Source organism: Rhopilema esculentum, chromosome 7 (genome assembly GCF_057945365.1).
Source record: "Rhopilema esculentum isolate cy_ngs chromosome 7, ASM5794536v1, whole genome shotgun sequence".
Lineage (NCBI taxonomy): Eukaryota > Metazoa > Cnidaria > Scyphozoa > Rhizostomeae > Rhizostomatidae > Rhopilema > Rhopilema esculentum.
This window is the reverse complement of record NC_142821.1, coordinates 13,244,903-13,269,635: the sequence shown is the minus strand read 5'-3', so window position 1 is coordinate 13,269,635 and position 24,733 is coordinate 13,244,903. Positions and strand designations below refer to the sequence as shown.

At 38.0% G+C, this 24,733-nt stretch overlaps 2 protein-coding genes and 2 pseudogenes across 2 annotated transcripts; 3 read left to right on the top strand and 1 right to left on the bottom strand.

Moving 5' to 3' along the window:
- Nucleotides 1-6,004: 6,004 nt before the first annotated feature.
- LOC135694964 (uncharacterized) lies at nt 6,005-23,648 on the bottom strand. Its single transcript, XM_065213871.2, has one exon. It carries the CDS (start codon nt 23,635-23,637, stop codon nt 22,195-22,197), a length of 1,443 nt encoding a protein of 480 aa, XP_065069943.2. The 5' UTR covers nt 23,638-23,648; the 3' UTR covers nt 6,005-22,194.
- Nucleotides 6,799-11,660, top strand: LOC148960029 (uncharacterized; annotated as a pseudogene).
- LOC148960028 (uncharacterized) lies at nt 11,659-12,528 on the top strand (annotated as a pseudogene).
- LOC148960027 (uncharacterized) lies at nt 19,619-21,584 on the top strand. The gene is made up of 4 exons (XM_089109158.1): nt 19,619-19,886; nt 20,000-20,232; nt 20,586-20,727; nt 21,109-21,584. Exons 1-4 carry the CDS (start codon nt 19,619-19,621, stop codon nt 21,582-21,584), a joined length of 1,119 nt encoding a protein of 372 aa, XP_088965284.1.
- Nucleotides 23,649-24,733: the final 1,085 nt, after the last annotated feature.

Genomic DNA, 24,733 nt, shown 5'->3' with positions numbered 1-24,733 from the left:
GACTTATTTCATTGACTAAAAAGATGGACAAAAACCAAATCGGTCAGCTGCTGGACAGGTTTTGTTTCTAAACAGACATTATTAACGGTAAAATGTAAATATTATTGATGGTAAATAGTTACTTAACAATACAGTAGTATTTACATTTTCTATCATGTTGTGATGGCTTGAGTGATAAACAAGGTTCCTGTGTTAGCTACCATTTTGATAATGCAATTTTTGATGCGAAAATGCCAAAATGTCACCCCAAAGTATTGCCAATTTTTTAAAAAATAAATATGCCACCTTTAAGAAAAAAATGTTGCAATCCTCTTCATAATGCCTGGAACTGTTTATGTGACGAGACAAAGGACCTAGCAAAAATTGGTGGTTTGCAAGCGTGTTTACCTGCCTTTTCGGAGAATTCTAACACGAAGGCTGGTTCAGTGCTTTGTTTAAACTGTTTGTTTAAATGCCAGTCAAAAAGAAGTTTCACTAAACATTTACCACCAGAAGCCAACTTAACTAAGGTAAATTATAATTTTGCAGGAAAAGTCTATTTTTACTGTTATCAATATTTTTATCATTCGCTTAGCAACCATCCAAGTCATCTTTATCTTGCAAAAATCTTGTTATCTGATTTAAAAGCTACCTATTCACAGCAATAAATATCACTGATACCTCTCCCTGCCCCCACCTCCCACCCCCCAAAAAAAATTTCAACATTTCAATTCCTCTGCCTTTCAGTAAGCATTGCCAACAACTATGAACAATCCCTAAATATCCCAAACAGGAACCTCATGTATCCTTAAATTATCTATATACACATAATTATTTTGTATTCATGCATTAATCTAAAATTTCTTAAAAGCAATGTTGTTGAGCATGTGTGTAAAGCTGTCTCTTTCCTGTTGAATCTGTCCTAACAGCTTGATGTAATACTTAAACATCGAATGGACATTGTCAGCAATGAAGCACTAGAAGAATTTCGTTACCAAAATGAGGTTTGTTTAAAAATGGTTTCACTACATACAATGATACTAATATAAACAGTTAATTACATAATAAATATATATGTATCAGATTGAAAGAGCAGTGCAGGTGGATACACATTGACTGTAAAGTAATAAATATCATAATCTTTAACTGAACTGACAGACAGGCATATAGAGGAAAAATGATAAATAAATGGACAGTTGCTTAGTACTAGGCCTAGTCCGAAAATGGGAATATCCTGTTGCTACACTACTAGAAAGTCTCTGTTTGTAAACCTGATTTGCTTCTGTAAATATTAGGTTGCCTTTGTACTTAATTACTTAGGAGAACCTTCAAGCTATTAAAAACAAAGAGCCTGTGAAAAAGCGTCCACATCACGATAGAATATTCAAAGACTTGGTTCAAGTCAGCAGTGATGTTGGCTTTGTATGGTATAGTGCTGAAAACAATCAGTATATCCACGGCAAGAAATGCCTCAGTTTCATCTAGTTTTTACTTGCCGAAATTTCCACGTGTATACGAGTTTCCCAATCAGATATTTACACTACAAATTTCAGAGAGATTTCCTCTTACGGAAATTTGCACCCTGAATCTCAGTGCAAGTTTATTTGCCGGAATTTACGCTACGAATTTCTTAGAAATTTCTTTTCACTGAGAACTACATGCCGGATTTCGGCTAATTTTTTTTGGTAATGATCTCATAAACTTTTAACTTGTTTTTAATATCGAATTGCAACAAATTTTGGATGTTTGCTTGATTTGCCCTTGATTTTGAATTTCAAGGGGGAAATGTCAATCTAGGACTAAAATTGGAATCTAAGACTCTTTTTGCACTCAGGCTGTTTCCATTAAATAATTTAGAAGTGTTATTGAGAATTTCAGGTATTGAAGCAAGTTGACCCATAAGACTTTTGATTTAGGATTCAGGGCTTAACATTGAATCGTTTTTGTCCTTTCTGTGAGTAAACGGTTTTGCTCGAAATCAATCAAACAGTATTTGCGCCAAAGTTTATGTTTCGTTTTAGAACCTTCCTGCGGCGTGGTAATTTTCGATTATGAAAACCTTGCTACATTTTTCGAGAAATTCTCCGTCGGTTAATCGGATGCTTTCAGTAAAATATTAAATTTTTCCTTAGTGCGTAGTTTTGTACATCATAGAAATCGAATTCGATTTGGTCTGTGATGCAGGCTACACCATGCTCGCGTGCTGCTGGCAAAAGGACAAACAATAGCCCATCGATGGCAGTTGACAGAATTTGTCACTTCACAATGACTGTCCTATTGTGAACGGAAATGTGCGCCAAAGTAGCAAAGGTCAAGGTGACATTTCCACCCATTTGCCTTGAGGCCGAGTGCTTGAGTTTATTCCAACGGTTTGCTGACATGAAAAGAGATCTTCGAAGAATTTTCTCTACTTTCAGAAAAAAACATGGCAGAACACAGAGCGAGCAAATTGAATAGTGGTTCGATCAAAAGGTAATTCGTTTCCTGATCTTACTTCAAAATTTTTTGCATCTGAGTTGCCCTTCAGGGCCTTTAAGCAGAATAGAGATTCTGTGGCCTTTATTCAACCTTGATTTTGTCGAAAAACCTGCGTAAACAAACGAACTAAAGACTATTTTTGAAAATTGTGATAGCATATATAAAACGTTAATGATCTTAATGTTTAAAAAAGATTAGAGAAATCGACCGAAAGCTGTTGCATTTTTAACTCCCCGCCTGGTTTGGCAGGCACCTGATCGATCTGCAGTTATCAAATTCTTTTATGCAATTCTTTTTATAGTTCTGGCTCACAACTCTTGCATGAAAGTACCTTGAAGCAAGCAGATTTCCGCGGAAAATAGATAGAAAGAGGGTAAGTTTTCTTAAGTTCCTCAAATGACGATTATATTCTGTTTATATTCTAAAAGTAAGAGCACGCTAAAGTTAGCTCTTGTTTAAAGGCTAGGTCTTGTATGTACATTTGAACTTTTATGAAAGTACAGTAGAAAATCATTTCACATTGGAAAATTCATCCAAGTTAGCTACTGCGCAAACTCCAATTTAGAACTGATTTTATAATAACACTGTTAATCTGAATTAAGATTTACTTTTAACATGCTTTTAACGATTTACTCTTCAAATTTAAATTTTCAGATTTGGGCAGCAGGATAATGCCATTATCAGTGATCAGCTTTGTGGCGATGTATTCAAGCACACAAGACGAAGAGGGCCATGGAGATGTTCTCAAGATCAAATCCCCCCATTGGAGACCAAAGCTCTGTATCATCTCACTGGTTTGCTTGATGAGAGAATGAGGCAAAAAATGCGGAAGAAGTCAAACAGATTTGAAGGAATAAAAGAGTTTTCCAATGAAACGAATGTCATCAAAAGGGCGAAAACAAAAACATTTGTAAAACAGGACTACGATGAATGAAACTAGGTAGAGGATTTCAACAAAGTACGTTCAAAAAAATTATTGTGTGTATCCATAACGTAGATGGACTGAAAATGTATTAGCAGATAAATTATTAGTCATAGAATACGTTCTTAGCTGAGTTATCTTGAAAAATTATGTTTCTCTTTAATATAGTTTTTCCAAATGTGCGCTTTTAAAGCCGCCATTTCACTTTCCACCTGAGTATATGAATCTCCATCCCCTGCACTCTTTCTAACGAATATAAACGGTTATAATAAGAACTTAATCAAATAGGTTTATTCCATAAGTTTATTTTTAATAGTTTCATCTATTGGTGTTGACTTATCTTAACTTGGCAATTACAGTCCATACATGTCATGTCAGTCCACTCTTCTTATCCGTAGTTGTATAAAATATGAACTTATTTTATTGTTAGTAGCATTATTGGTGTCTTCACCATTAAATGTTCTGATAATTTTCATGGAAATGAGTTTGATACAATTTCTTTTAAATTTATGTGATATTTTCTCAACCTGCCGATCTTTTTCGATAAATATGATATTTTGTTTATAAGATAAAGCTGAAATTTCTGAGCCGTTTCCAAAGGTAAAAAAAAGATAATAGGGTTTTTTGGAAACCCAGATTTATTCAGTATCATTTGCATAAAGAAGATAGATTTCTGAGCCATTTCCGTAGGTAAGAAACTAGAATTTCTTGGAAATTTTAATTTTTCTGCATCATTTGCCTAAAAAAAAGTTAAATTTCAGAGGTTTTCTGTAAGTAAGAAACTGGGGTTTTTTGAAAACGTAAATTTATTCTGTAAATATGGCATAGGATATGTTAGATTATTATCATTTCCGTTGTAAGAAACGCCAACGTTTCTGTTGTGGCACTTTGTGGAAACGGAAATGTACCTTTCTGCTGATTTATGATGTCGGAAACTGCTTCAGAAATTCTAAGTTTCTTACAAATTTTTTTTGGTGTGAGATTGGTAGAAACTGTTCGTTTCTGAGCATTTTCTTTAACTAGAACTACAAGGAAACGTCGGCTTTTCTTGCTGTGATCGTTCCAGCAATTATTTTCGAGCAGCTGCAACTGAAACACGCACCTCAAGAAAATGAAAACGAAAAAGAAAACAAGCTTGATATTTAGCCAACACCAAATTATCTAGCATTAGAGGTGGAGTAAAGAAGGTAAGACAACATCTCTGGGAGAATTTAGGATGTCCAACACTGCTTGCAAATCAATCTTTTTACGAGGGCCATCTGTTACAAGAAATCTGTTACAAAGAAATGTGCGTTTCTGCTAAAAATGAAATCATGTATCTATAAATAACGTATTTTAAAGTTTTGTTTACATAGCTTGAAAAACATGAACACAGCTGAGTTTTAAATGTGAATAGCTCGATGTAATCACTATTCAGTCATGGAGCTCCAACATGGTCAACAAGAAATGCAACCCCTCAGGTTGCGATGCGTGACGTCATGCCGCTGAAGTTGGACACGCGTCCTTCGTGCGATAGACCTTTCCAGCGTACGAAGGAATGGTCTTACATTGCACAACCTCTCAAATTTATTCTACTTCCGTCATTGTGCTAGCCACGATTGTTTACTACTGCGTTATCAAAACGAACAGAACAGAACAGAACAGAACAGAACGGAACGGAACGGAACGGAACAGAACAGAAAGTTAATGTATTGTTTTGTATTGTATTGTATTGTATTGTATTGTATTGTATTGTATTGTATTGTATTGTATTGTAATGTAATGTAATGTAATATAATGTAATATAATAAATATAATATAATACAATACAATATAATACAATACAATATAATATAATATAATATAATATAATATAATATAATATAATATAATATAATATAATATAATATAATATAATATAATATAATATAATATAATATAATATAATATAATATAATATAATATAATATAATATAATATAATATGTCAAGAAAGTGCAATAATGACAAAGATTCGTTCTGCTACACCTGTGGCGAGTTTGTCTTCAAAGAGAACAGAAAGACAATTGATGAGTTCTACAAGAAAGCCTACAACACGTACTTCAAAATCAAACTAGGCGACCAAGATAAGACATAGGCACCTCACATTTTTTGCAAGTCATGCAAAGAAACTCTACGACTCTGGATGAAAGGCAACCGAACAGCTCTTAAATTCGGAATTCCCATGGTATGGCGTGAACCAGCCAATCATTTTGATGACTGCTATTTCTGCATGACTAACTTAGTTGGATTCAATAAAAAGATTCAATTCCTCATTCTGACGAAATTCCCGTGTCATTTTTTATAGAGTTACTTGATATTCCTATGACAGCTGCATCTCTTGCATAAGATCTCGCTCCTGAAAAGTCGACTGAAACCGATTCAGACCCTGAATGTCTAGATAATGATGATGATTTTGACTATGATGAGTGTTCAAGTGAACCAAACCGCTTCAACCAAGACGATCTGAGTGATCTAATCCGTGATTTGAATCTTTCCAAGGAATCTGCTGAGTTGCTTGCTTCAAGTCAAGGTGGTTGACCCCTCTCACAGCAACCAAAATTGAATATTTTCCAAAATTTTGAAACTTTCACTATAAGTAGTTAAGAGTATTGTGGTTTGAATGGTGTCATCAGATTTTTAATCAGAGTATACTAAGGGGTTCTTTAAAAGATTTTCCACAGCCACCCCTGAAAAAAGCCCTTAGCAATTGCCATAGTTACACGTTTTCCATTTCTTTATCTAATTCACCCACTGATTTCACCCCCAAAAAGTTCTCAAAGGCTTGCTTCAAAGCATTCCTCGATGATAACGAGGCTTGTATGCGCCTTACATTAAGTATTTAGAGTACAAAAGTCCCGGATTAGTTGAGAGTGGTGGTAGCGAAAGTATTTTACGGGTTTGAGAATTATCTGAGTTTTATACGAAACTGAAATGGAAAGTCCACGAAATAGGAGCAGAAGAAAGTTGAGGAAGCGAACAGCTGCCTGTTTAGCTGAAGAGGACCGAGAAACAAGCAAGAAAACATCCATGTCTTTTGTTATTTGCGATTCAAATACTGAGACTAGGCCAAGTTCTAATGCTGTTATTACATCTCATGATGATCATAGTCTTTCTAGAAAATCAAATGCTGTTGATGAAACAGAAGCGTTGTTATCAAGGTCGGGCCAAAAAATAAAGTTAGCAACGGATGCAACTCTATTAGAAGATGGTGAATTTGAGAAGGAGATCGGTGGTTTTGTTTTGTTTGACTCCAGCGTGTTGGTCGAGATTTTTGCTTGTTTTTGCTGTCCCTGCTGCAAACAAAATCGATTGTCTCTACAGAAGTGCACCGAAAAACGAAAAGGATTTTGTTCAACATTTAAAGTTATGTGTGAACTGTGTACATGGGAAAAATAATTTTCATCATCAAGAAAGGTAAATGATAAAACAAAAAGAAGCTCAGAAGTCAATGTTAGAATGGCACTGGCCTTTAGAAATATTGGATGTGGATACAAGTCCATTAAAAATTTTGCATTAGCTATGAACATGGAGAATCCAATGACAAGAAAATATTACAATAAAGTGATTGGAAATATACACAAAGCTTATTGTGAGGAGGCCAAAGTCAGCATGATAGAAGCTGTTGAGGATGCAAAAAGGAGTTCAGGGTTAAATGATTTGACAGTCAGTTTTAATGGTACATGGCAAAAACCAGGATATGCATCATTGAATGGAGTTGTCACTGCAATTGCAATCTCTTCTGGCAAAGTATTAGATTTTGAGGTGAAATCTAAGAAGTGCAAAGCTTGTGATAGGAAATCAAGTTTGAATAAGGATTCACTTGCTTTTCTACAGTGGCAACTCCGACATAGTGCACATTGTGTGATCAACCATCATGGCTCATCAGGGTCCATGGAGGTTGATGGCCTCAGAGATATATTCAAGAGGAGTGAGGCAGCATATGGTGTAAGATACACAACTTTTGTTGGTGATGGAGATTCTGCATCTCACTCCACTATTGCTGAAAAGAAGCCATATGGACCTGATGTTATTATTGAAAAGAAAGAGTGTGTCGGCCATGTCCAGAAAAGGCTAGGAACGCGGCTAAGAAAGCTGAAGTCGAAGTTGGGAACTAGAAAACTGAAGGATGGCAAAGGAATTGGAGGTAAAGGCAGGTTAACAAAGAAAGTGATGGACAAAATGCAGAACTATTATGGTCTAGCTATAAGACAAAATAAAAATAACTTACAGCAAATGATGAATGATGTCATGGCAGGACTTTATCACATTGCAACCCCCAGCATGACATGTGTCCAAAAGGAAAAGATTCTTGGTGTGGTTGGCAAAAAAGTATGGCACAGAATAAGAGTTTCAAACACAAATCTTATATACCTGCAGCTGTAATGGAAGAAGTGCTCCCAATTTATAAGGATTTAAGTAAAAAGGACTTGTTATCACATTGTCTTGAATCCTTCATGCAAAATGCAAATGAGTCTCTGAATAACCTTATATGGGCAAGATGCCCAAAAAAGATTTATCAGGGTAAGAAAGTTTTAGAGTTGTGCACTGCAAGTGCAATCACACACTTTAATGATGGTGTATCCTCTGTGGCCAGAGTTCTTGAACATTTACAAATCTGCCCAGGAAAGAACACTACAATGGCCATCAACAAATGCAATAAGATGCGTATAAATTTGGCAAATAAAAAGTCATCAGAAAAGCTTAAAAAAAGGAGGAAACAACTAAGAGCTATTAAAAAAGGACTTTGGGATACAGAAAAGGAAAAAGAAGGCAACATGTACGAGGCTGGAGGCCACTGACACTTTCCTCAGAAACATTGTATATATAATCAGCTTTTTCTCAATTTGCGTAAAATGACGACCGTGGTAGTTTTGTGACAATGATTTTCCAACATGCTTCATCTGAAAGAGCTGAAAATTTCAAGGTCTACTCTCTACATTTTACTATAGTGCTTGAAGTATTTTGATTGCCTTCTGTATACTAGCTCATGATTAATTAGGGAATGAAAGTAACAGGTAACATACCAATTTGATCGATGTTCAGCTTTTCTCGAATATTTTCAAAATTACAAATAGGAGCTAAGTCAAACTTTTTCATTCATTAGATGTAGGCTCTTGCTATAAGTATACCAATTTTCAGGCCCTTGCAGTGTTCCTGTATCAAAAATTGTTGTCACAGGCAGCATCAACTTTTTTCCCATTGTTATTGCCGCAATTTTAAGTAATTTGCATATTTAATTGAAATGTTTACATTTTTTACTTTTTAAGCATATGATTCTTACATACTTTTAATTTCATCAAGAAATTCCTGAAAATAAAAAAGTTTTTAACCAGAGGGGTCAACCACCTTCTGAAACCGAAGACAAAGGTGACATTCTACAGGAACAGGGATGCTGAATTTCTCCCGTATAACAAACAATATGAAGAAATTGTTGTCTGCAATGATGTAGAGCCTTTACTGATGGAACTAGGTATAGACCATTATGATGCGAACTCCTGGCGCCTATTCATTGACAGTTCCAAGAGAAGTTTGAAATGTGTGTTGCTACACAACACAAATGAATATGGCTTTGAAAAAAGCAAACATTTAGTAAACTAAAGCTTTTCGTCTGACACTCTTCAGAGTTTAAAACGTCAGAACATAGATCGAAAACTCTACGCTAAGAAATATATATACCCAGTTGTGGATCGAAATAGGCCAATCAGAAACATGAGCACATGACTGTAAAGGTTGACCAATCAGTGCCGCTTGCCTATTAGAATGTTACCAGTGGAGTCCTAAGGTGAAAACGAACTCCTTTTGTCTACACAGTAGCGGTTTTTTCGTGCTTATGTAGATAGATTCTAAAACTGCTAGGTGGAACAATGATCGGGCTTTACCAATAATCCGAAACATGTCGCCATTATAGTTTTTTGCACAATCTGGGTTTTCTAGCAAATGCCATCTTCGAACCAGCATGCTTTTAAACATTGAAAGAACCTCTAAGCTTGTGAAAAAAGGAGTCGACTTTGTTTGAAAATTGATACCGTTTCTTCAAAGTTTTTACTTTTACAATTACAAATAAAATCACAACATGGGGGACGGTGGAGGGAGGGGGGTTTGGAGCAATAGCCAAAAGACAAACGAAATCTAGTGGAGACAGCGGTAAAAGCGATCCTGCAACCTGCTTTGGGTGCAGAAATATGAATTCAAGAAAAAACCTTGGTTGATGGGAGCTGCGAGTGTGACTAAATAATAATTTCACTGGACTTGATTATTGCATTTTAACAGAGGTTGAGATACTAGGGAATAACCTAGTCTTGCAAATAGACCATCCCCCACCCAAGTCAAAATTACTTGCAAAAGAAGGTAAGCGCTAGTTGATATTCCTATGACAGCTAAACAGCATTTTCTTTGACTAAGAAATCAAGTTCTTTGACAAAGAGCTAAGAGCCTATTTCGTAAATCCAGATTTTTTGACTGCCAGGTAACTTATCGGTTCCCGAAACCCTTCACGCCCGGTGAAAAGGGCATATAATCCCCACAAGTGCGACTTTCAACCCGCCTTTACTATTTAATATCACTATACAGTTAACGTGTTTGAAACATTTAAAAACAATCATAGAATGTTACATTAACAATGAATAACTTGCAGTTCCCTCTAGGGCATCATAGGCATTTCAGCAAATTAGGCTATACAGGCAAAGCAGTCTGGACAAAGACGCCTCAATCTGAAATGGAATTCTAGTATTACAATACCTGATCCCATTTAAATTGTAGCAATAGCAATGTTTTTAATAGAAACTCCATATCAGTTTGTACTTTTCCAGTCTGTTCTTTGTTCATAATATCATCACTACTGAGCCATGGGATGACTGTCTACCCAAGCGGCAGCGCTGGTCGGTAGCAAAACCTCTGAGAGCTGAAATTTTCCATTTGTTTCGAAATCAGTGTAATAAAAATCGGATTCAGAGTCTCAAACCATTGAAGAAGTCACTTATGTGTCAAAAATGCAAAATTATTTCCTTTCAGATGCACCAAAATATACATTTGTCCACAGCATTTTCTTAAAGGTTTCTATAGAGAAACACAATACCAGCTGAGAACATGTCACTTTTGTTGTCAAAGATGATGGCCCACTTGTGACGATTTTAACATCAAATCTCAAGTTTTCGGAACAATTGTCATTTCTCAAATTAAAAGGCCTGTATTTCAAAAATGGTAACTGTGATTGAAAAAATTTTTCCCATCCAAACTACCGTTTTAGCCCAACTTATTTTTGCGTGTCAGTTATCCTTTAAAGGTGAACTGACACGCAAAATTAACTTGATCTCAAAAGAAAGCATATCAAGCATATTGAGCGTCAAAATTAGCTTCCGAACCTTTTTTGAACACGGACAAGTTTGCCCAAGCCTTCCGCATAATCGTGACGTCACAAACACCATGTTCACATCACTTGAGCAACATGACAGTCTGGAAGGCCGTACTTTTATGACTTTGCAGATGAGCATCGATACATTAATTCAATAGGTTTTGACTCCATTTCTACAACCTAATTGAAACACAGATGATGGCTCCTTTACAAACCTTTCATAATAAGATTTGCAAGAATGTTGTACTATTCAAAGCATTTGAGGCCCTTCCTCCGTCTTGCAGGACCCAGTGTGTGGCGGGCCAACATATCGTATGGTAGTGATAAATATATTGACAGGATTTCTATTTTCAGGAACCCTAAGTAAAATTCCTTTATTTTGTTAAATAGGGCTGCTGTTAGACTAATTTACCAGCCCCACCCAAATTAATTTTGGTCTTTGATCTTGGTTAATATCAATATACGCAGTAAAGGTTTTGAATTTAAGTCACTCATTTTCGGTATATTTTTTATTCAATCACATGAAAGATTTTCAGGGGTTAAGAATCTGGTACAATTGAGTCGCTATTTGCAGGAAAACAATTTTGTAAAATTTACATTCAAAATGCCGCATTTTTGTTGTTCTAGAGGATGCACCAAAAGCTCAGATGGCAATGAAGATATTTCATTTCATAGTTTGCCGTTAAATGACAAGAAGATGAAACAAGATCCCAGGTTTTTTATCATAACGATACATACGAAAATTTATTTGGTTCATTTAAGCAAAAATGATTTCATTGACCCACTTGCAAAAGTATTTAAAGTGTTTAAAGGCAACTGCAGTTCCAAGTAGGTTCGAATGGACAACTCCAAGCTGTGAACATCAAGAAGAAGTTGAGCAGGCAAGGCAAGCACTGAAAAAGTTATAAAGTTGTCGTGTACAGGCTGAAGAAGCTACCAACACTGCCTCCGAAGGGGAAGGTGTTGTTTTGATTCGTGAAAAGCCTAAGCTGTTATCAAGAAAGACTCAAACTTTTGGCGAAGACTGTGATGATGAAGTAGACTGGTTGCCTTGTCTACATGATTTTTCGCTCTGACATCTTGTTTCAAAATGTGCAACGAAGAAAAAGGAAGAAAAATTCGCCCACTTTACTGGATTTAGTTCAGAGCAGCGTTTTATGGAGACATTGAATTTTTTCCTGCCTAACCTGGATAGAATGAAACTGGTTTACTGGGGAACAAAAGAAGCTGCTAGAAGGTCAATTGATATGGAAAATATATTGGATGACAAGGGAAATATCCAGGATGATGATAATGGCATGAAGAGCCGAAGCTGGGAAGGGAAGCCAAGCACTATGAACAATCATAAATTGTCTGTCAAAGATGAATTTATTTTAGTTTTGATGAAGTTGCAAATGGGATTAACAGATATAGACTTTAATATTCGAGCAGAGGCAGAACGCTTTAATATTCCCAAAGCACTGTGTCAGCTATCTTGATAACTTGGATAAATTATTTGTATGTTATCCTTGGGTCTCCAAAAATATGGCCAACTCGTGGAATAATTCTGCAAAATGCACGAAAAGATTTCATTGTAAAATATGGTAATAACATAATAATTAAAGATGCAACAGAAATTTGGAAACAAGTTCCAAGTTCATTGCAAAAACAAAGTGAGACTTACAGCAGTTATAAAAGTCATGCTACCCTTAATTGGTGTGGATCCAAAAGGTGGTGTGATATTTGCTTCTCAACTGTATCAAGGATCAATAAGTGATAAGGAGATTGTTAGAAGATAAGGTGGAATTTTTGGAAATTCTCAAGCAAAAGCTTCAAACCTCTACCTGGAAACACTATCATGGCAGATAAAGGCTTCAACATAGGTGAAGAACTTAGAGAGCTTGACCTTGGTCTCAGCATTCCACCATACTTGAAAGATAAAGGTAGTTTTTCTGAGTCAGATGTCCTCAGAACCCAGACTATTGCAATGCAGCGGATACATGTAGAGAGAGCTATTTTTAAGATAAAGCAATTTCGTGTGTTACACTCTGTCATTCCAATAGCAATGATGGGAACAATTAATCAAATATGGACAGTTATATGCTTGCTTTCTAACTTACATAATCCTATGCTATCATAACAGCTAAACAATGTTTTTAATTTAAACTTTCAATTTAAACTTAAATATTCTAATTGAACAGGTAATTCTTTAGGCTCTTGAAATAAGGTTTCATAGTAATGACAAGAAAGACATAATCAATTAGATTATAGCAATATGGGAGCAAAAGCTCTTGGGCCAGGGTGGTAGTGTGGATCATAGGCCCACTGGGTAAGTTTTTGAGGATTTGGACTCTTACTTTTGTAGTTTTGCAAATGTTACTGTACTTAAAGACATTTATTTGTAAGTGCACTACAGGCAAATAATATTTAAAAGTAAGTTGTAATTTTTATACATGTATCCTTGCACGTAGCAGATCATTTAAGCATTGAAATTATCGAAAGCCTTGAGTTTTACTCTGATTTATACTCTTGGTATCAAAAATTGAATTTTGAAAAAGTGATCACTGAGTTGAACTTCTATTGATTGTCTTCTTTTTGGTAGAGGGCCTCCGGACGGCAGAAATGTCAGAGACACTGTCGTCCTAAAAGGATCTCTTAGAAGCTGCTGGAGGGCCATGGCAGAGTATTTGGTGAAAATGGGAAGAGGAGAAGATAAAGACAAAGAGGAGTTCATACCCTCGGGTGAAGATTAGTGGGATTCCCTTCATCCAGTGGCGAAGCTAACCAATAGCAGGTGGTCCTGCTCAAAGGGGGTCTGGGGAAAAATCGCGTGAAGCCACGCCCTAGAGACCCTCGGAAAAGGGGGAAACGCCCTTCTGGATATGTTGAAATCAAGATTTCAGTGAAACATTTTTCATTGCCACATTTTGGAAAAAAGGGGATGAAGGTTCGGATCCTTTCAAGTTCCTCCTGCCTTACATTGAAAAAGTCAAAAGAGCATCACAAAAATTCTTTCTAAAATAAGTTAGATTTGAAAATGTTTTCATTGATTGAAAATTTTGAAATCATGGACTAAAAAGAAATTGCTTGTACAGATAGGCATATACAGTTGTAATACATACTGGAAAAATAATTGATTCAAATTATTTAAAAAAGTAAAAATATTTTGTCACAACATGGATATGTCTGATGAACGGTAGATAGGGTGTTGAATCAATTTGTTTTGAATATCAGAGGAGACCCCTGACATTTTGCCAGTACAACACATTCTGAGTCACCGAGTACAAAAGCTCCCAGTAATTACCATTGTTTTCCTTTTCATCCTTTTCAAAGCGTCCTTTTCTATGATCCACAAGCATTTACACGAGATCGGATCCTAAACTATAAAGCGTTTACATGGGAACGGACCAAAATCGAATCGCTTTTTTTAAGCATGCGCAATGACAAGGTAAATGCAAAATGAAAAAAACTTAGAGACTGTCTGGTCGAAATACAAAGACATTCTCCTTCAATTTATCGAGGCCTATCTAGAAATAGCAACAGAGAACTTTCCAAATACCCAGGATAAAAAAAAATTACATAAGAAAAGGTGAAAAAAAATTAAACCATGATGAAGACAGGGTTCAGAAAGACTTTCGATTGTGGAAGAAAGAGCGGGGGTGGGAGAGTAAGTTCTTTGTTGTATGATGAGTGCTGCGTACAATTGAAATGGCCTCCACTGACCCCAGCAACAGTCTCGTTTTACTGCCGTGCCTTTGCGGATCCGTATCTTCCTGTTTACACGACGCTGATGAAGGTACGGATCCAAATGGATTCGCTTTCGAATCGTATCCAAAAAGGTACGGATCTCTCCCAGAAAAGATATGGATCCTACCGTGCCCGTGTAGACGCAAGGCCTATCATAGCCAGTTTGGGTACGGATCTATGCGGATCCGTTCCCGTGTAAACGGGGCCTAAATTTAAGGAAGCCCTTTTTCTGTCATGAACACTCCATCTCCCCTCGATCTCGACTTTCCTGGTACAAAAAAAAAGAAGATTCTTTCTCGGCAGCGGCGGCAAACTTTTTCTACTTTTTAAAATAGGCCTTTGAATATGACTTCCTTCGCTCTCTGCAGTCTGAGAGAAAACTATATGCATATCTGGTTTCTCGCGATGTCTGTGATATTCCCGACTTTAACAGTAAATAGGAGCAACAGAACGATCCTAAACAATTTGAGTTCCATAAGTACCACTCCTCTTGAAACCATCGATTCTTGTATAAATCAATTGACGGCAGTGTAGGACCAAAGCTTCTAGCAGCAAAAACTTCTTCAGCAGCAGAATCATGATGTCTTCGTTACAGTTAGTTTTATCCATGATATCAAAATAGTTAAGCCTGACTATGGCCTGAGTGAAAATTCTTTGTGACCTTTGACCACGGCGCAAAAAATCAACAAATTATACCGAAACATAGGGCTCCAAAAGTCTAGGTCCTGCCTTCATGAAAGAGGTCCTGCCATTTCTGAAGGGCAGGAGTGCCATTGTTTTCTTCTATTGTGAGGCAGGACCAAAAACAGGGCTACGAGGCATTTGCCTATTGTTGGGCAGGACCAAACATAGGGTTTAGTCCTGCCTACGAGTATTGGGCAGGACTGACCACAGGGCTAAATTTTTGACGATATCAATTTACGAACGGGATACTCGAAATTCTATTTCAGTCACCCTGTGTCCCAAAATTGAAAAAAGGCACAGCCACGAAGTATAAGTGTAGAATAAGACAAGAAATGCCTTTGAATCAGGCATATAATGATTTCATAAAGTGAATCAATTTTTAACATTTTAAAAATTGTTATCTTTGGAAATTCGTGGTCCTGCCCGGCAGGACAAGCAGGACCTTTGGCTTTGCCACTGCCTTCATCACTAAAGGCAATCAACACATCATGAACGTAGGCCTCCTTGAATAGCCATCATGAATAGCCAGGAGAAGTCCTGTGTGCTGGCTGACTCCTCGGGAGCAGCAACTGGGCGATTTTTGGTACCCACGCCACCATCTGACGGTGTGCAAACATGGGTAATGGCTGTTGGAGCTGCTGGAGCGCCATGGCAGAGTATTTGGTGCAAATGGGAAGAGGAGAAGAAAAATACAAAGAGGAGTTCATACCCTCGGGTGAAGGCATTGGTGCATCATACCATCTCGACACTGCTTGGCCGTTGTAAACTTGAGTGGTGGAGTCCTGGAGGCTGGCCGGCTCCTCAGGAGCAGCAATTGGGAGATTTTCGATACCCACGCCACCATCCGACAATGAGCGAACGTGGGTAATGGCTGTCTCCTCTGGAGCCGGGTCAGCACGTTTGCACGTTTGGCTTGGTCACACCAGCTTGGTGACGGTTGAGTACTGCTTGACTTCTCACTTGCAGCTGTTGGGCAATTGGCGAGACCTGCTGTTGCTTCCTCGTCTTCAGAAAGGGGAGGATTTTGGGCCGCTGCTGCTTTCTTTTTCGTCAGGTCATTGGCCGCATCATCTTCCTGAAGTGAAGGATCAAAGGCCATGGTGGTGTTAGTCGGCGTCTCTGGAATTGAAATGTTGTCGGCTTCATCGTCAGTAGAGACAGCAGAGGAAGAGTCAATGCATCTGTTTGCCTCTGGAGTCCATGCGGCATCGCACTGAATAACATGGTGCTCAGTCGAACCACAACCCTGAAAGCGACTGGCTTTGGGGCAGTCGGCATTGATATGGCCATTAGACCCACAGTTAAAACACCTTTAAATGGTGCAATTGGCAGCAAAATGTTCCTTCTGTCACATCTCTGACAAGTCATTGGCTGAGCCTCATGTCGAACAAGTAGACAGTATGAACCGAAGTTCACATAGCTAGGAATGGCATCTTTGATGATCATTTTGAGGGTCATTGCACAATTTCCATTATCTGTACCAGGGTGAATATTTTCCCTGGCAAAAGGACACAACCAAAATCCTCCTCTGCATGATTTCCGGCAGTAGCTCCGCAGGAACGTGGAAGATACGAACCAATACAGATGTGGATACTGAATTCCATGTTATTCGAGGGTGACAGATGAATTCTAGCCTAAGGAACTGGTCTTTGTCCCCAAACAACGCAGAGGTAACTTCTAGGTCCCATTTGGCAGCTTTTGAAGGTGCGTTGATTTCAGGTCGTGATCTGCCAGCTTCTAAATGAAGGCCCTGCAGTCAATCAGCCCATTTGTAGCGTGGACACAGATGGATCATGGCCTTTCTCTCCCCATTGGTACTTGCTTTACAGGTTACAGCTGAGAGTGGTTGTAGCTGCAGCTGCATAGCTGCGGGAGGGTGACCTGTCTAGTCTGCGGCAAAGGGACGGCTTCTTCCTCCTGTGGCGATTACGGGAATTTCCAGCTGATCTCGATTGTATGGGCCGCTGACTGCTCCTGTGGCTTTTGAGGGACTTTTAACGGGTAGCTGTTTTCTCCTGTGGCCATCTGGGATTCGCAACATCTGATGCAGATGTGGGAGGGCAACGGACAGGTTTTCTTCTTTGAAACGTGGGTGCCTGCGGCATTCTAAACTTTCGAATTTTGTTTTGATGGGTAGCAAGACTTTGGCGTTCTGTGGCAGGATTGGTCACTCCACACAAACTGCTTTCTAACTCATTAAGGAATCCTAGATCTTTGCTCCCAGAGGGCCTACTGCCTTTGGAAGCAAGCTTCTTGGCCATGCTTTAGCTAGTGGCTGAAGCCGAGAGCCAAAGCACTTTCCCCGTTAGGGTACCTGTGGCAGTGGGTTGTCGTACCAACAGGTCCTAACAGGGAGTAAGTCACCCTTCTCTTGTTGCTCTCTGCAACGATGTTGCAAATCCTCTCCAAAGTCCACTGCTCAACTTGTAGGACAGATCTTAGCCAAAGGGCCGAGAAGCTATACCCAGTCTCATGTCTTCAGTTCAGACTCTTCACAAGTCTGCCTTGTTGCTTGCGGAGTGCTCAGCCTTTTGCCTGTTGCCTGCTCCTTCACTCCAGCAGCAAAGTAATCAATCTGTGGATGTTGAAGAACGTCGTCGAGGTGAGTGAGTTAGTGAATGAGAGCTTCACATGATTACTCAGCAGCATTGCTGCAGCATGCAGCACCAGTTGTGAGCTGCGACAGCAGGGAAAGGCTTTCTTCAAAAAAGTATGGGTAAAGTCCTACCGCACGCTTTTGCTCCGTGTTGTTGTGCTTACTCTTACTATCTATTCATGAACAAGCCTTCATGTGACCCAAGAGGCAAAAAACCATTTGACTATTATTGGAAAAAAAACAAACTTAGCTTTCAGCTTCCATTGCAGCAGTCGGATTGGAGAACAGGATAAACTGAGAAGATGAGAGGATGGAAGATGTTCTATGACTGCATTCTGTAAATGACTGATGATACGATTCTAGAAAAGCCGAAACCTTGCATATAGACAATTGCTCATTACTCAAGTGGTGAACCCTAAAGCTTGGTTCCCACTAGGTGCTTTCAAGTGCGTTCAAGTTAAACGCCAAGTGGGAATGCTCCGGGCTTTGAACATGGAGGAGATGAACGCACTTGAACGCTCAAAAAAGTTAACCGCCAAGATCAAAAAATTTTGATCTGCGTGTTTAAACATAAAAGAAGCCGGGAAATTCAAGGAATGTTTCATTCATCAACCAACAAGTAAGATGCCAATATAAAGCCAAAATAAGGGGATTTCAACCGTAGCAGTGCATGAAATCGATTTTGTGACTGTTAGCACCTTGCGATCAATAAAACATTGCCAATTAACATATTTCTGCTAACCTGTCAATTTGCAAATACTGAAACAAATACTCTCTGTCACTTTAAAGTTTGTGTTGAAAAGCTCTTGTTGTTTTCTATAAATTTCACGTACCCAGAACTTTCTTTTCGATTTTGTCTTCAAAACTTGAAAACTTCAAGCCTTCTTAAACATGAGAGGTTTCACAGTCTTGTCTTCACACAGCTAGCTGGGTGTTTATGTTTTGCAAGTGGGAATGCCTCGGTAGTGTATCTGTTATATTTAATTCAATTAAAGGATTAGAGATGCACCCACTTGAACCCACTTAGTCGCTTAGTGGGAGATTGTTTTTTTTGTGAGAAGAGGTTCATCTGTGGCTTCTTTCCAGCGTTTTTCTGAACTTTCTTTTTAGAAGTCACATTGCCTTTGATCTGTAACACTGATCTTTGAACTCTTATAATATTGTCATTATCTCCAAAATCTTTCACAGTTAAATTTTCATTTCGTTGACCAATGCCTCTTTTTTTTCCAAAATTTTCTTCTAAAGGGTCTTGACAGAAATGATCTGACAAGACATACTCCATCCCACTACTTAAAAGAAATCTTACAGTTTTAATTAAGGAGTGCACCGTGATCATGAAACCTTCATGTGTCTGTTTTGAGATGAACATCTTGGCTTTATCAGCTTCTGAAAATGTCCCCTCTCTCCTTTCAATACTACTTTTCTAAGTCTCAAGGTACTTCAGAAAGGTTTCTTCCAGCCAAGTCAACCTTTCATCTTCAAGACTTCTGTATGTTAGCAAATATGGTTTCCGTTTACCATAACCTTCCTTCAGTGACCTAACATTCATGCAGTCAAAGAAAGGGTCAATGTACTCACAGAAATCAGCAGTGGCTGCTGCATTGGGAGGCCCAAAATCTCTTAAAATGTTTGCTACAGTTTGGCTCAAAACTTGTGCTGCCAAGTTTACTTTCATAACAGAAAATTAAGTCAGCTCAAAATGCTCAGTAGTAGGCTTGGGCAAAAAATGGAGACCATTTTCTAGATCATTGTAATACAGAGGGGATATGTGGCTCCACAAGAGATAACATCCATTGTTCCACATCAAACGGGAACCTCGACCTGACCCTGAATACACCTCTCTCACCCTTGTGCCGCTTACTATGAAAACGAGGCCACCAGGGCAAGAAATTTGCCGAGCTTCAGATACAATGGCTGATCGCGATAATCAAGCACCAGAAGAACAAGAAAAACAGCATGTTGCTGAGCAGCAAAGTGCTTCGGGCTCGCAGTCGTCATGGACTAGAAGTCTTGTGTCCGTGCCTAACATTTTATATGAGGATGTGTATAAATTTTTAGGGAAGGTACCACAGAAAATCAAAGAAAGAGGGTACCAATTCTTTACGGAAGGATACATCCACAACATAAAGGGTTGGTATCAATACTGTTGTACAATTTTCTACATTGATTCATTTATATTTTGATTATTTACCTCTCTGTAGTATGAGTTACAGTTTCTTGACATCTTTTTCTTTATGTTTCAGTGAAAAGAATCAATGAAACAACCGAAATCACGCAATGCGAAATAGTGAGCAAGTGCTACCATTCGATGAGAGAAAGTGAAAAACCGCATTCTTTGGCTGTTCTCCTTCCCTCAGATGCCGGGAAAGTGCATGTAGACGCATTAAGTTGCACATGCAAGGCTGGAAAAGGGGTTTGCAATCACAAGTCTGCCTTTTTGTTCCAGATTGTCCACTACAAATCCCTAGGATTAAAGGTATGTTTCCATGTTTAGTTAAGATTTGGGTGGGTCTTTTGGCTGTTCACTCTAAGGTGCATGTAGATCTTATTCTCCGTGTAAATGATTGTGTTCCTACCTTTCCCTTGGTTTTAATCAATTTGTTATTTTCGTTCCTTGGCTCACAACTTCAATTAGTCAAAAATATTTTTTATCAAGGTATGTTTTAGAGCATAATACTTTAAACTTGCTTTAATGCAAAACATGAATTTAGTATTAATCTGTACATGTTTATGAAACAAAATCTGCAATAATGTCTTCTTTTTTAGCTTTGTGATACATATTTCTTCTTGCTCTCAAGTACCTTTAGATTATTTTTTTATACATTGCAGGTTTTGCCAAATAATGTTTCCAAAACATCATTACCTCAAACTTGGCACAAGCCAAGAACGAAAGGTATAAATCCTGAGCCAATTTCTTCTCTGCGGATTCAAAAGCCTGTGAAATTTGCAAAGAAGAAACTTCAGTCAAATGGTTTGTTTTATTTTGTGTATGATTAATTTTATTTCAACTTGCAAATAGGCCCTTAAATTCTTTCAAAGCCTGTTTGTCATGCTGGATTACTTTTTGCTATCCAGCTGGGTTTATTTTAGAGAACTAGCTCCCCAAAGACAAGAGTCTAAATTTTTTGTATCAATTCTTTTATATATTTTTCAAGTTTAATATGAATCTAGGATTTATTTATTGTTTATCTCTTTTAATTTCTAGGACTCTGTTAAATGTTAGGAAAATTTTAATCAACAACCCAACCTGTTTTACTGCTTAAAGGAAGTAACCTTTGTGTGCTCAAATCTGTTTCTTCAAATTTGAGTCTTTTAAAGCTTTGAAAGTGATGAAATTAAATTTCATTTTTAGAAGATAAAATTGAAGACAAGAGGACAAAAGAAAGATACAACTTCATATGCATTGAGCCCACTGTGTATAACCCTTTGCAAGATGAAGATTATTCTGCAAAAAAATTTATTGCAGACTTTAAAAAATCCTTTGCAAGTGGCCCAAAAACACAGTTTTCCTGCATTCTGGATGCAGATCAGGAAGATATCCTAGTTTCATCTTCTTATGGAATGCTACCCAAAGGCTCAGTTATCAGTTACCATTTTCCACTGAAGGAAGTTGACAACTTTTGCAAGCTTAAAGATGCACCTACCTTCCCAGCCATTCCGTTGTATTCTCTAAGTAGAGTCTATTCGACTGTGTTGGACAGAAATAGCTTAGAAATTTTTGAAGAGAACATTGTGACCGAAGAGGAAGCTATCTCAATTGAAAATGAGACCAGAGAGCAATCAGTTACTCCTTTATGGCATGAAATGAGATGCAGTAGAATAACATAAACTAAGTTCAAACGGATTGTTTCACGTCGTGATAATTTTGCAAAACTTGCTATGGATTTAGTAAGTACAAAAAATATACAAACAGCTGCGAGGAGAAGAGGCATTGCTTGTGAGAAAATGACTGCTTCTGCATATATGAATAACAGGGGAGTCAATCTTTAAAGAGATGGTTTTTGTATAAACTGGGGAATACCATACTTAGGGACTTCACCTGATTATAAAGTATATGATCCAGCTGAAGACCCATGTTTCGGTCTTCTTGAAATAAAGTGCCCTGATAAACAAACAATCACAGAAGTACCATACCTGAAGAAAAAGGATGGCAAGATACACCTCAATGATTGTCATGAGTACTACTACCAAGTAATTGGTCAGCTTGGGATAACGGGCCTGAAGTGGTGTGATTTTATGGTTTGGTGCCCAGAAGACCACTTTGTTGAAAGAATTAACTTCGATGAAACAACTTTTTTAAATGTTATATCAAAAGTTGATAAATTTTACTTTGAATACTTTTTGCCAGCCATAGTTAACAAAAATTTAAATTGAATAAATTTAAATTTTAAGGTTATTACTGTAGTGCTCTTAATTTTATGTTGATATAGAAACATGACTATAAAAATGCTTTTTCAAAACAAGTCCCCTCTAAAGTTTGTAAGCAGACATGAATTGTCCAGAGTTGGTTTGTTGTCCCTGCTATATTTAAAGGTAGAACCTTGTCAAAAAGATGATTTTCCTTCACTCTCCTTATAGCCCTTTCCACATGAATACGCAACCTTGCAATTGACTGAGTTTTCTCCACCTCATCACTTGAGAACTGTCCTGTAGGGTTCATGAATGGTGGAATATTTAGAGTTGCCTTGTATTTAACCAAAAGATCTTCTATCTCAAAGCCTTTGTCAGCCATGACAGAGTCATTTTCCTCCAACAAATGTAAAATTCCACTCACGGAAGTAATTTCCTTGTCTGAAATTCCTCCAGTGTATAAATGTGAAACAAAGGTCACAGCCCCTGTTGGGGATATTCCAATTAACCCTTTGTAAGTTGTGTGGCCCTTGTAATTGGAATATAATTCCAAATGTAGGACCAGACTTGATGTAGATTGTGATCTGATTTCACTACAGTCCAAAATAACTCTTGTAGCAGGATATTGCTCCTTGAAAAAGGTTGGCATATGCTGATCAATCTTTTTTCTTGAAGGCCAAATTGGTATTGCTCCAAGAAAGAAGTATAAGTAATTGGCCCAAGTTATAATGTACCTACTCACAGTAGATGTTGAGGTGTTAAAACGGTCTGCAAGTTCTTGATTAAATGAGCCAAGCCTCAGTTTACAGAGGAAAAGAAACAGCTGATCTTCTAAACATAATGCATGTTGCGAAAAACCAGTGCTCTTTGTAACTGTCTTGCCAGATAACCTTTGTCTCTGGACTTGCTGCCAAGTTGTCATCTTAAGGGCAGTTGGGCGAATGACAAGAATGAACTGTCTCAACAACTGGTTACTTTGGAAGCCAGTATAAAAGCAAATCATTGCATCATTAGCTGCATATCTATAAAGTCCAAATCGTTCCATTTTCAGTTTTTCGACCTCTTTTGTAAGTTCCTGAACTCTCTTCAAAGCTTCAAAGCAAATCTTCAAATTTTTTTTATCCAGGGAAAGTTGCTCCTCTGTCCGATCATCACCCTCTGAGCAGGCCGCAGCAGTGGCTTCGTTTTCTTCGTAACGGACAGCTCCATAGTCCCTCTCCACCAAAACTTTCCTCTTCTGTGGAGACTTCCTTTCCGTTTTTTCTTCCTGCCATGAAAAAATTGTGGGTACAGCACCACTTTTTAGAGATCTCTTTCCTGCTTGAGACGTCTTCAACTCTTCGGGCCTGAAATGGGCCGAGCACACGAATGTGTGGTTTGTAATGCTGAAAGCACGTCCGGGGTCTCTTCGAATTTTTGCAATCCACACCTTTCTGGTTGCCTCATTCTTCGGAAAACAGTGAAATGACAAGTTACTTTGATATCTTGAATCATTTTCGCATCTAGGAACGCAGCAATGATAGTTAGGCATACTTGTGGCGAGCGAGTTGCTTCCTTGCCTTGGTGGCCTCGTTTTCGTTTAAGAGCGATGCAGGGGTGAGAGAGGTGTATTGTGTAGACAATTTCTGCTTGTTTTTACTAAGTGTGGAGGGTCACTAAAGAAGTAGATGTATCTGTCTTTGGCAAACAAATTCAATGTCCTGTAAACAATATTGGCACTTCCTCTTCTGTCCAAGTCTTCGTGCATTTTAAAAAAATTCCTGTTGGATGATGCACCATCACAAATAACAGCAATGATAGCAAGCTTGCATGTCATTTCTAATAACCCGACTGCCTTCCAAAAGATTGGAAACATCTGGTGACCAGTGACAGAGGCTGTAGCAAAATATGCCATTGACATTTTGAGCTTTGTCTGAATCTCTCTTATCATAAAAACCAGCATGTGTGTTGCCAATGCATCTGTTTCTTTAAGGGTTGCAAAATTTGTGTCAGGATCACCCAAATCAACAAACCCAACAAGTTTTCCGGAATGTTTATTCCATACGAGATTGTCTTGCACCTTGATTTCATCAACAAGCAACACAATATAGCGCTGGAGGACTTGGTAGTCTCTGGAAGCATCAATCAAATCTGCAATTCGATAATTTTCGATAATTTTGAAGCATCCTTTTGCTTGGAAGTTCCAATAAACCCCCATCCTTGAAAGTTTCTCTCAGCTCTTCATGAGCTGATGCAGATTTTGAGCTTATTGGTCAAAAGAGGTCCGGCCGAAAATAACGACGGCCAAAAGAGGGTCTGTCTGAGATTTTCTTTTGCTGCTCCCAAAATAGCTTCATGAATGGGGTAATCTTTTTTGAATGCTTGTCAATAATAGAAAGTAGGTCTTTGTCAAGCTCATGGTCGAAAGACTTGCTGTTCATTTCTATTTCCACTGTAGTGAACTCACAAACTTGCAAAACAAACAAACTCACAAAACAATAGCAGATAACACCTTTTGTTTTCAACTTGCGTTATAATTCTTTAGCCCTATTGTTTTCATCTAGCTCTTTTCTCTTCCTTTTGTATTTAATTCAATAACTCTCTGTTATCAACTTTTGAGTTTGTACAAAGCTATTTTTTAATTGAGT

Bases quoted from the DNA above. Each gene is read 5' to 3' on its own strand.
- LOC135694964 (XM_065213871.2), bottom strand. From the start codon at position 23,637: ATGCCTAACTATCATTGCTGCGTTCCTAGATGCGAAAATGATTCAAGA.
- LOC148960027 (XM_089109158.1), top strand. From the start codon at position 19,619: ATGAAAACGAGGCCACCAGGGCAAGAAATTTGCCGAGCTTCAGATACA. The intron at 20,233-20,585 runs GTATGTTTCCAT...TATACATTGCAG, and splicing joins ACAAATCCCTAGGATTAAAG to GTTTTGCCAAATAATGTTTC. The intron at 20,728-21,108 runs GTTTGTTTTATT...TTTCATTTTTAG, and splicing joins GAAGAAACTTCAGTCAAATG to AAGATAAAATTGAAGACAAG.